A 14,480-nucleotide genomic window follows, 5' to 3' on the forward strand; every position below is an offset into this window, starting at 1 on the left:
TTACACCTCCAAGATGCCCGCAACAATTCCCCAGAACAAGTTTGACTCAATCCCTGAGTCTATCGAGGCTTTCCGTACGTGGTTTCTGTCCCTGCCTCATGTGTCACTATGCTAACATTGATTGTGGCAGGAAATGGAGAATTCCTCGTCGTGCTCGATGACCCTTCACGAGAAAACGAAGCCGACTTGATCATTGCTGCTGAAGATGTTACAACCGAGAAGATGGGTTTCCTCATCCACCACTCCTCCGGCTACGTCTGCGCTCCTCTCTCCCCCACTATCACTACCTCTCTCGACCTCCCTCAGATGGTCCCCAACAACCAGGACCTTCGAGGTACCGCCTACACCATCTCAGTTGACTCAGCCGACCCTTCCGTCTCAACCGGAATCAGTGCTCGCGACCGCGCTCTAGCCTGCCGCACGCTCGCCGACCCCAACGCACGCCCTGATAGCTTCCGCCGTCCAGGCCATGTCCTTCCTCTGCGATCCCGCCCTGGTGGTGTCAGACAGCGGCCGGGTCATACCGAGGCTGCTGTTGACTTCTGCCGACTAGCTGGCAAGGCCCATGCCGCGGTTATTTGCGAAATCGTTGACGTCGGCGAGGAAACCCCTGGCCAGGCCCTTCGTCATAACCACGGCATGTTGAGAGGCGAGGATTGTATCACTTTCGCCCGAAAGTGGGGTTTGAAGGTCTGCACCATTGCTGATTTGGTCGCCTACATCGAGAAGACTGAGGGAAAGCTCGAGGCCAATGGCAACTAAACCGGCATTATCATAGGAAATGGTTATTAGGAGAATGTGTTGGGAATGTGGCGGGCGAGTGGCTGGTTGTTCTACTTGATTCATGTTCACACATATCCACAGGGCGGTTGATGGTTGACGATACCACCTTCAGTTGGTTCCTGTATTCTTGCATCTGTTTCTGGATTCCTAGGGGGTATTTTGGCATAGACTGGGTTTTATGGCGTCCCGAAAAGTGGCGGTTGAAAAGACAACGAAAAAGATATCCCTCCTCTCACCCATGCTTGTTCCTGGCTTGTAAGCTGGCGTTGCTAACTACTAGGTAATTTGTGGCAGCTTCAGGTCCAGATTATATCTGAGTTTTGTCATTAGTTTATGCAGTTCCAGTTCGTGTTAATGGAATCTCATGCTCCTTAGAGTTTGGGTGGCTCGGTCGACTCTCCTATATCTGCCCTGCGCCAGGCCACATCTTTGTAAGACTTCATGTGGTGTGAAAGTAAGCGTGATGAGACTTAACGCGATTGAACTTGCGATGAGCATTTACTTGGAATGAAATGATACCTGGTTATCTCAAGTTAGGTACACAACTAACCAAGTGTGAGAAAGGAGAACCCAACGCAAACAGACACTTAAGAACTCCGCGCTCTTATAATATTTTGGAATTGGTCCTGGACTGGATTCAATTTTTCTCAAGGAGCAAACAACCCATGGCGGGCAGCAACCAAGATACGCACTACAAGAACACAAAATTTTCAATGACCCAAACTCCTACACAAAACCAGGGCAGACCAGCTCGACCATTTAGCTACTCATCCTTTGCATTCTTAAAGCCAAGACTAGGTAGGCATCTACTTCCTGAGGCGGGTGGATCTTCGTCGTCCGAGATCCGGCAGGGTTCCCTCGGCAGCCTCTTCTGTCTTTACAGCGTCTCCATTCATCTCCTTCTTGGTAGCCTTTGTGCGCTTCTTCTTTGGAGGCTGAATGTTTTCTTCGGCTGCCTCTGGTGACTTATTCCTTGACTTCTTGGGAGGTTTAATTTTGGCCTTTTCTTCGAGAGGCTCCTCTTTGATGCCGGGAGCTGTATTTCCTGTCTTCTTCTGTACACCGGGCGCATAGCAACTTGTCCGTCCGCCAACTGTAATGAAAGCCAGCTTTTCGCCATTTGGTAGCTTGGCCGCTGCACCCTTTGCGCCCTTGCCCCATCTATAGTTGAAGAGCCAGTGTTCGGGGAATTCGTCTGAGTCTCCCAGTTTATCGACGGCTGTTTGACACACATAGCGGATCATTTCATAGAGGGTGGCGATTTGAGCATCGTTGAATTCGTTGCAATATTGCTCAGGGTGAAGCTTAGCTTGGTACAGTGTTTCGTCGGCCACCCAATTACCAATTCCGCTGATCATCGCTTGGTCTAGCAAGAGGGCCTTGATAGGGACATGGCGGGCTCGCATCTTGGAGCGCAAGTAGTCCTCGGTGAAACGATCAAGGTCGACAACTGGATCCGGTCCGTTCTCTACCAGAGGCGAATGCTTCCTTATCTGGTCCCCGGGACAGTCGACAAGTCGCACCCGACCAAACCTACGCGCGTCCGTGAAGGCTACTTCTGAACCCTCGGTCTTGAACTGGAACTTCCAGAACTTGGGCGGCCATTGATCATGCTCACCCTCCTTCATCTTCTTATAGTAGTTGGTATATGCTGTCTGTTCATCCTTGATGTGCATCCAACCTGTCCCTCTGATTTAGTATTATTTCGTTATTTTCGTTTCTTGCGAGGCTTGGTTACCTGTCATTCCAAAATGCATTACTAGATGCGGAGGTTTGTCGAGGGTTATCCTATTGTTGGTAAGTTGGGTTGGTCCTGAAATAACACTGTAAGTTGGCTCACCAGAAGTATTTCCCCTGGCTTCCTGCAGAAACAATCTATAATGTTGAGCATGATGAACGCGAGTAGTAGCAGGCAATTCCTAACCTTCTTCCCCTTCAAAGCAGTTTCTACTTCCTCACCACTTGTACCAACCTTGCCAAACACATTCTTGTCATCTATTGCAGAAGCGGATACGATGTGTTTCCCTACTACATGATGGCGTAGGAAATGGACGATACGGGCAACTGTTTCAGGCTCAGCATTGGGATCTTCATCTCGGAAATCAAATCTCAAACGGACCTTCTGCGATCTCAGGCATCTTTCTATACGATAAAAGGTTGATATATTGTGTCTACGGGCGGTATGAAGGAAGTGATAACGTCACAGACTCGATTTCGCGAAAGGCGCGTGAGCATGAACGCGATATCACGTGATGGCAATCGAGGATCAGGGTCGGTCCTCAATTGGTTCACCAGCCTCCCTAGATTTCAAAGCACAATTGTTTTTACTCCACAAGAGTCCTTGCATTTCGAGAGCTGCAATCTTAAACCCAGTCGAAAAGATCCAATTTTCCACTGAGTTTTCTTGATGTGGACCGTTTCTTAATCGACGTTCGTCGCCGAACATTATACTTCTGCTTTGCTAGGGAGATGCGGCGGCGGAAGAATAAGGGCCCGTGCTCCCCACATTGCAACTTTCGTCCGAGCTTTTTCTCTACAAAAACTTTCGCTCCTCCAAGCTTCTTCAGTTTTTTTCAACAACACAAAAACAAACAATCATTCAAGCTGAGGTATGTTCTAGATGGCGCAATATCTTGCGCGGCTACTTCTTTCTTCCTGATGACACCTTACACCGCAAACTAGAGTCTTTGACCTAAATGGAATGAAACCTCTTTTTTTACACGTCAGTCTGAAAAGACTTCGATCTCGCTTTCGCTTTTGCACTTTGCAATTTCTGAACGTGCGCTGACCTTTGAATAGCTCCTTCATCACCAAGCGGTGGATCATTGCGAGAATGCTCAAGCTTTCCCCTACGCCCGATATGGGCTGAAATGGTACGTTCATCTATAGCGTCTCCCATCCCACACCATCTCTCGTGATGATCATTTCTTTTACAATATACGCTGGAAATTACCGGCTGAGTTCTTCTTTGACGATATAAAATGGCTATTTCTGATTGAGACTCCTCCTGCACACTTGTTGTCATGCATGTAGTAGCTTGCGCTGACCTGAAAAAAGACTTGACTAGCAAGGTATGCGATATCTCATCTCGACCCGCACCCGACCTTTCATGATGAAGCGGCACTGGGCTCCGAATCATACCACATGAGCAAGAAAAGCCACTTTGCGGCAGGCCTAGAAAACCTCGCCCACTGACTCGTCACCATCTACCTTCACTTGCTGGATGTTTTCGGGCCATTGAGGCTAACCTACCTCAAGTGCTAGTACCTTGCTATTCAATCTTAACATTCAGATTTCTCTGGTTTTCTAAAACCGTAAGTAAACTTTCACACATTTCAGCAGCATCCTCGCTTCCTGATGAACCCTTTAGATGACGAGTCTTATACGAGTTTTCGATGCAGACACAATCTTACTTTACCATTCATGCATTTCCTGACACGCGATTCTTTTGCAAATTTGCTCGCAAGCACTAGGCGACTTGTGCTAACCAATTCTCAGATAATGAAGACGTGAGTAGCCGACTCGCCCCTGCATTCACATTTCACATCATCTCTATGATGATCCAAAATGAAAACGACAAGCATATGTCCGAGCTCACGCTACGACGACAATTCATTTATCCCCTGATCGAGATGCTTCACGACACGTCAATGCAGTCTTTTCAGCGATATCGACTGACATTTCGAAAGCATACTCAACTTTTCTCCTCATTTCGCTGTGGGCTTGACTACAGCACCAGGTTAGTTTTCTCTTGTCTTCTGTTTCCTCAGTCGCTCTTCAATGATGTTACAATATCACGACGGTCAACGTAGCCATATTGCTTTGACGATAACGCCTGTGACAAGGCACCTTACCCTGAATTACCTATTGCATTCCTCTTTTGATGTTCATCAACGCATTTCTGGACAAGTCGCTAACATGACTTCCAAGGTTTATAGTCAATGCGTTTTCAAAGAGTGCTGTCGTAGATGGTGTGGCTAGTTGCCTCGCCGCACCTTGGATGACCAACTTGTCAAGCGACAAGCTGTAGCATGCTTTGTCTCGTACCACCCCAAGGATAGAGGCCAGCTTGATTCCTTCACGCCTTATCACGAAGTAAGAATGAAATCAATGAAACCAATTGAGGATATCGGTAAGTGGAAACAAGCTAGAATAATATCCATGATAGGATAACGTATATATTTAATATGAGACATTTCAAGATGACCTGTTTGTCCCAGCTGCTGAACCAACGTTTTGAAAGGAGTGTGACCCGACGATGTTCCCCTCTATCATTGAACGTGTCCCGTCCCCAGAAAGATCGTGTTAGTCGAATTCGTCCTTACTGCCTGTCATCTACACATGTTCTACCCCTGTGCTACGCCGTGATAGCCAACCATGTGGTGAAGCAGATCCCCTGGGTTTGGTCTGCCCACAGACAAGTCTGGAGCTCGCAAGCCCGACCGGAGTCCAGCGTCACGAGGGTACAGCGGCTGGTCAGGTACATACCGCGGGACCATACTCTCAAAGTGTGGTCGGTCAAAGGACTGGGGAGGACTGTTGAGATACGATGACGAGCCTCGGGGCACTGGCCAGCTCGAAGCCTCATTATAAGACTGGATTGGCATGATTCTGCACACGCCATGTCAGTGATTTGGTTCAGGGCACTAGGCGGAGGGATATACGCACGATGGCAACATGGCTTGAGCGGTCTGGGAACCGCGGAGCGAGTCTATATCCAGGCCCTCCCACAACGGTGCTCGGGGAGCATCAATCTTTGCCTGTGCATCGTCTTGAGACCGCATCTGGTCCTGGAAAAAGCTTGGGTAGAGGATGGGCTGCTTCAGCACAGGCAGAGGTTTCTGCTCTGATGAGCGTCGGCTTACAGAGCTGGAGCCTGAGGAAGAAGCCGGCGAGCTTGCATCTTCTTGTTTTATAATGACGTCTGCAAGAGACTGTGATGGGGAGAGAGACAGACCGTTGTTTACGGATCGGCGACGGCGCTCTTCTCGTTTCTTGCAAGTATACTTGCCTACTCCCCAGATATCAAAATGCTGTCGATATGAGCGGATTCTGTGACGGATGGCAGTCAGCAAGACAGTCAAGATCTTACAGCGTTTCGTATGTTCAAGACCAGCACGAGCTGTGCCTCAGGGGAAAGAGGGAGTAAACTCACGAAGCGTCAAAGTTGTACTTCAACTTCATAATGTCGCGGACATCCTTGAGTGTTCTACCCTCCTTGATGTACAACTTGGTGATAGTGCCTTGGTATTCGTTCCACGGCTTGGCCATCATTTTGGCTGCGAATTGGATTGTTTTGATGCTTTTTTGATGGGTGTTGGTTGAAGTGATGGGTTTGGCCTTTGGATTGCCAAGTGTTGTTTGTGTCCGATGTCTCTTGCTCCTAGCCCGGGACAATGAAGGCTTTGGCAGCAGGAACAGGGTTGACGAGCATCGAGGTATACAAATCAGTGGCACACGAGTCTTCCCTTATTGGTAGGTAAATTGGGCCTTTGTGATGCTGCTGTAGGTTAGAGGTTCTGAGGATGGTTGAAGCTGAGGGTGACGGGAAGTTCTGTATAACCTTCCCAGGATATGGAGACGCAATGGAAACGAAACTAATGGAGGAGGACAAGGAAGGCCATTGAATAAGGGGGGGCCAAGCCAATCTACAGGTCTTCTATCATCTTTTTTAGTTGCTTGTCGGAGCCTGATTCGGTACTTGTGTTGCAGTACTCTTTTCACAGCAAGTCTGTCAGAGCCCGCACAATGAAGAGGCGTTTAAGGCGTCCGCGCGAGGCAGACACTTGGTGATGAATAAAAACTATGTGAAAGCGGTTGAACTCGCAATTCCTGTTGGTGTATAAAGCAGGGCGGACTTGTGCAAGTCCTTTTTCAACTGTGCCTTGTATAGGTAGGTAGGTAGGTAGGTAGGTAAGCTCATAATGGACGGTCTTTGCATTTGGATGACGAGACCAGGAGATAATGAATGAATGTACTTGACGCTTGTGCTACGCTTGCTCTGAAACGACTGCGTCCTTGGATTTGCCCGATGAGAGAGCAGGAGAGGGAGGGAGTTGGAAGAGGGTGTGAGGAATTAGGCAGATAGTTCGTCCTTCAGCCTCATTCATCTGTGTTATTCCGCCCGCCTACACACCCAACACACACACACACACAGTTGTGATGGACTATCAACTTCTTGATGACTCAACTGTTTAAAAAAGGAAAAGAGAAAAAGAGAAAAAGAAATAGACCAAGTCATGCATATCTTGTAATATCCAATGCTTACAGGAACCATGCCCTGGAATGACAACTCATATACAAGTACGTACTAGCCATCAAACTGCGTCTTATATTCACTTCCGTGAGCCTTACAGCTATAGCTCCAATCCCTGCATCAGATCGATCGCCTCGGCTGCCCACCCTTCTTCTTCATCTTCGTCTCGGAGCTTCGAGGCATCCAAGCGCGTGGCTTCCAGAACTCGCCCTGTTTAGTCTGTACAACCAACCAAATGGCTTTATACCCAGCCTCGGATAGCCGAAACGATTGGCAACCAAGACATGATAGGTGTAACATACCCAGCGGAAGGACAAGACTAGACTGCTCTCTCCCTCCCCCCCCCCCTCTCTCTCTCTCTGTGTGTGTGTGTACATATGATGTTGTGCATTGTTCGCCTCATTTCTGTCATCGATCGGTCTCTTATATCAGTACATACCGTACATCCTCGCGTCAGTTGCACTTGTTCTACCTTGTCGTCGTCACGTAGTTTCTCACAGCCACTGGTTCGCATCTCCACGATAATGCATCGATATCGTCGCGTTCTGTGATGATACTGCCAAGAATACACTTTGTCAGCCATGCTTACTCTCGCACAGAGGAACATGCATACCCATTCAGCTGAGCTTCTACGAGATGGCATATACACAAGCCGTGCCTTGTGATTGGTAATGCACGGTGATATCTGCCGCATCTCAATCACGGCATCACAGTCAAGGATAGTCTTTTCAATCCCATTAACACATATGAGCGCAGTAGGACATCGTCCAGGTGATGAGGAATGGGAAACACAGCTGACCACGTCCGTTTGCCCTAAGGGACGGTACCTTGGGTAGATTATGATTATTACATTGATCGCTGTGAAGACAAAGTGTAGAAATGAAACGGTATAATATGATTTGAATACAGGCTTAGTAGGTAGGTATAGAAGCATAAGCCAATTGACAACGACTCACATCGCACATCCGCATTAATTTCTTCCTTCCGCAATCCAAGCCACCGATAACAATCAAGGCAACAAGGACAGATTCCAAATATCAAAATCATGAGTCTGGACTTGCTCTTTTCAACCATCTTCGTCGCAAACCACCAAAAACCACGTCAACGGCATCCTCGCCAAACGATATAACGTCCTTGCCGCTGCCAGCCTCACTTTGAACCACAGTCAAATCAAGAGACGAAAAAAACAGTTGTTGCCTGTGTGTGCAGGACTGGGTATAGAGAAACTCCGCCCGTTAAAATCTATTGTGCAGGGCCTCCGACGTAATGTCTGTCACCCTTCGTCCGCCTCATTCAGGCCTCTCTCTAGATTGCCGTCTCCTTCTTTTCAGCTGCCGCTGGAGCGGCTACAGGAGCCTCGCCGCCGACAATACCAGCCTCTTGAGCGCCGTGCTCAGTAGCAGGAGTCACAGGAGTAACGGGAGACTGAACCTTTGCGTCAATGGGGTCAGCCGTGACCTGAGGGTTGGGCGATGTGGGCGTAGATCCAGCAGGGCTGGAGCCGGTGCTCAAAGGAGCTGTACTCTTTCCACATTCTGCGAGAACCTGGAACCATTTCTGAGCATCGGCAGCTGTGTGCGCCTTGAAGTTGAGCTCGGTTGATCCGGTGAGCTTGCTGCTCATGGTCTTGGACTTGTCCTTGCCCTTGACGCTGAACTTCTCGCCCTGGACAGTGCCAATGACGGCGTCGGGGAGGTAGATGGAAAGCTCCGGCTTAGGGTCCTGGCGGTTGTTATCCGAATCCTTAAACTCATGGAGGAACTTGGAGGGCGTGACCACGTAGTAGCCTGTCGAGTAGCCCCAAGATAGCTTGTTGCGCGACTTGCGCTCCAGGGAACCCTCGATCAGAGCCTTGGTCGCAACGTGATCCATGTTGGGGAACTGGATCGCGTCAACAGAGCGGGCGGGCTCGTTGGGGTCGACAAGGCGGTCGGCGCTGCGGGCCTTGAAGGCATTCCACTCAAAGTCAGGGGTGACACGTTGGATGACCGCGAGCTGGTCGTTATACAGAGCGCGTGTCTTGTCAGCCTGGCCACCCGCAAGTTGTGTGAAGGCCTCCATGGCCTGCTGGACAACCTCAATGATGTGGGCCTCGAAGCTCTGGAAGTTGTTCTGGACGGCAATCAGGTCATTTCGGTGGTTGTTCTCGGCAATGACCTGGCTGTTCAGGCGGTGCAGGACACCGCGGTAGACGACATAAGGGTCGTCGTGGCTGTTGAGATGGCCACCAGCAGAATCGAAAGAAGCCGCATGTTGCCCAAGCAGCTCTATCTGCTTCTGGGTGGTGTTGCGAGCCTTGTCAACCTCCTTTGCGCCCTTCTCAGCGCCATGGGCGAGCTCCTTGGCCTTGTGCTTGATCTCCTTATGCAAGCGTTCGAGGACGGGGAGGACAGAGCCCTTGATGCTCTTTTCGGTTTCGATGTTGGTGTTGATGAGTGACTGCGTGTTGGAGCGCATGTTCTCGAAGAATCCTGCGACGCCACCCAGGCTCTGGTCGAAGTGGTGGCCCTCTTTGAGGGGGTTGTTGATGGCCTGTTTTGCCTCGAGTTAGTGACCAAGGTCTACTGAAGTGATGGGAAGTTAGAATTGGAATTGAATTAAGCTCACCTTGAGCGCCCGCTCATATTCTTTGGCGTGGTGGCCGTGGATCTTCTCCATGGCCTTCATATACTCCTCTATGTAGCCAACGGCATGTTTCCATGCCTGGAGTCGCTCAGCGAGCAAACCGGCAGTCTATTCACAAAGAGGTCAGCTCAGATCTCTTCCAAAGTTGCGCGCTCGTTCTGTAGCGCATGTTGTACATGGAGACCTCAGGTGACATACGCTTGAGGGATCAACTTCGGGAATGGCATCTTCGCTGACGGTGCTAAAGCCAGTAGTAGCCCTCGAGGGCAGATCGGTTGTTGTAGGTGAAGCCATGTTGGGTGATGAGATATTAAGAGTTTTGTTATAGCTGGGGGTATCCAAGGGGGCGATGGACGATGTGTAGGTAGGATTATATGGGTTATGGATATGGATTTGAATTGGAGAGTTGAGATTAGATTTCACTGTCCAAGCTTGGCAGACAGGGAGGGAGGGAGGAGCCAAGGAGGGGAAGGGTATCACAGTCAAGGGTTATGAGCTTCTTTTCTGATGCTCTTTGCAGGGGTCAAAATGGGGGAAGATCACAGGGTTATTTATTTGTATGGAATAGGAAGAGGTTGAATACTAATCAGTTCCTGGTTTTCTTGGCGGGAGACAATGAACTAAAAGTTAGATCATCAGGCTAATGTTGACGTCGTGGATAAATAATGCGCTGTACAGTATGTACAACTTGGAGATGATCGCCAGGAGAGCTCATATGACGTCGAGATTCAGGCCAGTCGCTTAGTTGGGAGGGAGGGAGGGGTTGTTGAGACAAGCCATGAAGAGCTGAAGGCCCAGCGCTAATAAAAGAGGCCAACCAACAGAAGGTAGGCAGGTAGAATATAGGTAGGTGGTCTACCGTGCTAAGTCTGTGAGAATAGGTAGGCACGACCGAAATGTATTTTAGTACGAGTTAGCCCCTTCGATATCCTGTTTTAAAGAGCTCAAACATTAGAATGCCAATTTGAAGCCTCAAAAGTATGTCCTCTTGATGTACTCCGTAGCGTAAGGTAGCTGAGTCCTTCAAGTGGTACATGCTACAACAGATCATGCAATACTTACACTCTGTATACCCTCAAAAGTCCCAGTTTCAGCTATCCAAGGATCACCACCAGCACTAACCGTAGCAGATGCTCATTCTCCTTTTCTTCAAGCTGATCACTCTATGTATATCAAACCTCCGGCAATCCAATCACTAGCGGCAAGTCAATCTATCCCCTGAGCCCCCACAGTCACAGTAGGTCGAGATTACCATGAACACCAAGTTGAACCATCACCAGACCCTCGTTGATATCTCAGCTTATGACGTCAATCGCCCTTCAACTACCGCAAACTCTGGACGCGGTCCCTTGAGCTTGTGTCGCACCGACACCACGACTAGCACAAGCTTGGTATAGATGCAACAAATCGTATGTCCATCTCAATGCTTGGCCTCGGCTCCCTCTCTCGAGATATCAATATCTTGATCATAATACTGCTACTATTTGACTTTCCTGGAAATCAATTCTATCAAGTACGAAATAGAACCTCCTATAGGCACAAATTGTCCTCAGCAAGTCCCCATCACCAAAACTCCCTCTTCTTCACCAAACCCATATAAGTTCCTCCAATCCCTCTCGATACAGTTGCGCCGACACACCACCACCATCGCCGGTAGATCGAGCTAATCCTACGCACTAAACAGTCCAACAAGCTTTTGCTCGGATGTCACCGAGTACCGAAGAATTTCGTTCACTCGCCACCAAGTCGCAAGCGCCCCCCCCTATGTCATTGTCGACAAATAGTAACCATTCACCATCTCAAGATATCAGTTTCTGCAATTCCATATCAACTTCATGGTAAGGGATTCACTGGTCATTAGCCAGTCTGAATATGCCTTGAACACATTGTTCATCATTCTTCTTTGCTATCATATCCTTCAAGGGTATTAATTATACATGTGTCATCCTTCATCCGTCGTTTTCCCTATGCATTGTTCTGGGCCCAGTATTGTGCAGATATCATCCGAGCAAAGAGCTCGTCACCAAAAGTACGCCTTGTCTATAATTCCCATGATTCGAAGCCACACGTAATTGATGACACATAAACGCCGGCAAGCCCTACGAGGCTTATGAAACATATCCAATCAAGTGATGGTCATGCCAAAACAAAGAAACAAAAGATGAGTCAAGCCGCCCATCTAGACAACTTGATTACGGTTCTGCGAGGGATGCATCCTTCGGTAGGTTGAAGCATCATCCGTGTAAGCGCGGCCATTACCAATCCAACTGGAAGGGCGCGATATATGCAGAGTATGATCCTCACCGTCCTGGTCCTCGGATATCGTGCCCAGAGGATCTGCTGGGTAATCCGTAGCAGGGGGTGTCCTGGGAGCGCTGAGTGCCGTCTGATAATCTGGCAGAAGCAGGTCCCCAGTACCAGCACGCGAGCGAGCTGGGGTTTTGACAGCTGTCTGATAGCTAGGGACCTTGTTGAGTTCAGTCAAATCGGAGACATCGAGATCGATGTGTTCAGCAGAGTTGCGTGATGAGTCTTCGGAACTGTTGCTTCTGGTGAGTGCTGCGGTCGCAGGTTCCGATCTCGGAGCTGGGCCTTGGGGTGCAGACGTGGGGGACATGAAACCAGGCGTGCCTAGCGAGCCCAAAGACGTGGAAGATGTCGTTCTTCGAGAAGGGTCCAGCGATACATCGGCCAATCGAGATGACAGTGCAGCGGGTGCGACAGGTAGGCTGTGGGCAAGCGCTGCGAGGTTTTCATTCGAGCCTGCTCGTGACTGTGCATAGAAGGGACTGCTGACGCCTGACTGAAAGCCGGGCGTCTGGAAACCGCTAACGTCAACGTCCTCATACAACTGATCAAGAACATGCTCTCCATATCCGGGGGGAGCAATCGTCGAAAGTTCTCGCTCGTTGTTGGGTGTGGTTGGTGACTGATCAACGAGATTACCCTCCTCGTCGAGAGGCATGTTGGGTGAGATAAAAATTGATACAGGAAGTGTTGCTCGAAGCTGCGAGAAATGTTAGTGTACCAGAAATCATTATGCATCCGAACATCATCTTACCTCAGAAATATGACCATCGGGATTGCAAAGCGCAACGGTCAGCTTAATTTTGTGACGGACCTTAATACCGTGATGGTTCAGATCTTGAACGCACTGGCGAAGTCTCTTGGGTAGGTTAAGCTTTTTGGTGACCGCCCAGCCTTCTTGGCCAGTATCCTCAATCATATCTTGCCAGTGCTCTTCTCTCGAAACCTGGAACTTCCACATCGAGACCTCACGCTCTGTTCGGTGCTCCTTAGTACCATAACCTGAGCCAGATCCTTGGACATAGCACTCGCGAACTTCCATCAACCGTGCCGTGATATCGCCCAGCTCGAGCCCTTTGAGTAAGGGTGTGAATCGCATCTCCATTGTGACCAAGCCGCCAAACACTACGGCCTTTTGGGGGATGATGATTGAGTAGTCAACCTTGTTGGGCCAGATGTTCTCAACACTCATGGCATGGAGGAATTCCAGGGCGCCTGGCTCTAATGTTCGGATGATTCGAAGGTGTTTGTTGGCGTGCAGATCGTATGCAAGTTTTCCGCGTCCGACGGTTGCCCTGAGTCTGTATGTGATAGATGCTTCGGGAATGCCCTCGACACTCTCAGCCATGTTGCCGGGAAGCATGTATTCGAACGGCCATTCGTAGTTCCCGGCGGGGAGCGTCATGCTCTTGCCGTGCGTGCCGACAAAAGGCGCCCATCGGTGCTCGAGTATCGTTTGCGTCTTGTCAACCTTTTGGCCCGAAACACCGGGAGCGCTTCCTCTAGGATCAGCCCAGCTGCAGAAAGTCAGTTGCTGTCCTCTAGAGAAGTTGGCCTTCAAGTCGAGTCATAGAACTTACGTATGGCGCAGAGTTCCTACGAGTCGCAGTCTAACATCTTCGATTTTCAGGGATGTTTGTAGACACAAGACTAATGTGCCTTTGAGAACTTGACCAGATGATTCGTGGTCACTTCCACGGAAGACAATAAAATCGCTGTCTAGGCTGAACAATAGGCGCAGTTAGTAAGTAGTATGAGTCAAGTTAGTTGAGGATCATCATACCGAATATCGAAAAGACTATATGAGTTACGCCCCGTCACTGAAGCGAAGGGCTTAAAGGACGGCATGATAACGTATTGTGTCGTATAAGTGGTTGTGATTTGCTGCAAAGCAGCATGGGAGGGGGGGGGGCAGGATGGGGAATTGACTGATGATATGCCAAGAAGGGGAACTAGAAGGAAAAGAAGAATAAATTGGAGGAGACGGAACGCTTTTATTTAGGATCACGGCTAAGTTAAGTCGAGCGAATGCGCAAGGTGACGAGCTACAACAGCGCAAGCCACGCACGAGTTGGCGGGATGTGTGGATACGGTACAGCCTCTAGAAAAGTTGAGTGGGGCTGTGAGATCAGGAAAAGTCCAAACCCACGAGGGTCAGGTTAAACAAGGGTTGAGTGTGGAAGTTCCATTCAATGGGAGGCGACAAGACGATAGCGCGAAGCAGAGCAGATCAAGCGGCGCGGCGTTTGGTGGAGTCAGGATTGCGATTTGATGCGATATGTAAAAGTTGAAAAAGAGGGTCCTGTTCTGATAAGACGCCCACCGTGTCGGTCTCACTAAAGATTTCTCATTCAGATGAACCTGGCTTGTATGAAAAAAGATATGGGTATGATGGAGAGGCGGCGGGCAACAAGGAGACGGAACAAGTTAGATGGGACAGCAGAAATCGGGGGCGACAATGATCCTTCTTTTACAGTCGTAGGGGTGTGGAGCTTGAAATGCGTGAGAA

The 14,480-nt window shown here is 49.3% G+C and overlaps 5 protein-coding genes across 5 annotated transcripts; 1 reads left to right on the forward strand and 4 right to left on the reverse strand.

Moving 5' to 3' along the window:
- Positions 1-13: 13 nt before the first annotated feature.
- On the forward strand, positions 14-762 carry FPRO_09542 (putative RIB3-3,4-dihydroxy-2-butanone 4-phosphate synthase; the record flags this gene model as incomplete). The annotated part of the gene is made up of 2 exons (XM_031232945.1): positions 14-74; positions 131-762. The coding sequence occupies 2 exons, from the start codon at positions 14-16 to the stop codon at positions 760-762; spliced, it is 693 nt and encodes a 230-aa protein (XP_031082831.1).
- Positions 763-1,589: 827 nt separating this feature from the next.
- FPRO_09543 (uncharacterized protein) lies at positions 1,590-2,921 on the reverse strand (the record flags this gene model as incomplete). The annotated part of the gene is made up of 5 exons (XM_031232946.1): positions 1,590-2,464; positions 2,522-2,571; positions 2,624-2,658; positions 2,708-2,847; positions 2,903-2,921. 5 exons carry the CDS (start codon positions 2,919-2,921, stop codon positions 1,590-1,592), a joined length of 1,119 nt encoding a protein of 372 aa, XP_031082832.1.
- Positions 2,922-5,129: 2,208 nt separating this feature from the next.
- On the reverse strand, positions 5,130-6,057 carry FPRO_09544 (uncharacterized protein; the record flags this gene model as incomplete). Its single annotated transcript, XM_031232947.1, has 3 exons — positions 5,130-5,394; positions 5,452-5,835; positions 5,939-6,057. 3 exons carry the CDS (start codon positions 6,055-6,057, stop codon positions 5,130-5,132), a joined length of 768 nt encoding a protein of 255 aa, XP_031082833.1.
- A 2,287-nt stretch (positions 6,058-8,344) lies between these two features.
- On the reverse strand, positions 8,345-9,958 carry FPRO_09545 (uncharacterized protein; the record flags this gene model as incomplete). Its single annotated transcript, XM_031232948.1, has 3 exons — positions 8,345-9,571; positions 9,647-9,772; positions 9,863-9,958. The coding sequence occupies 3 exons, from the start codon at positions 9,956-9,958 to the stop codon at positions 8,345-8,347; spliced, it is 1,449 nt and encodes a 482-aa protein (XP_031082834.1).
- A 1,885-nt stretch (positions 9,959-11,843) lies between these two features.
- On the reverse strand, positions 11,844-13,819 carry FPRO_09546 (putative ROD1-O-dinitrobenzene,calcium and zinc resistance protein; the record flags this gene model as incomplete). Its single annotated transcript, XM_031232949.1, has 4 exons — positions 11,844-12,671; positions 12,726-13,488; positions 13,552-13,695; positions 13,755-13,819. The coding sequence occupies 4 exons, from the start codon at positions 13,817-13,819 to the stop codon at positions 11,844-11,846; spliced, it is 1,800 nt and encodes a 599-aa protein (XP_031082835.1).
- Between the last annotated feature and the right edge of the window lie 661 nt (positions 13,820-14,480).

Source organism: Fusarium proliferatum, assembly GCF_900067095.1.
Source record: "Fusarium proliferatum ET1 genome assembly, contig: FPRO_scaffold006, whole genome shotgun sequence".
NCBI classification, from domain to species: domain Eukaryota; kingdom Fungi; phylum Ascomycota; class Sordariomycetes; order Hypocreales; family Nectriaceae; genus Fusarium; species Fusarium proliferatum.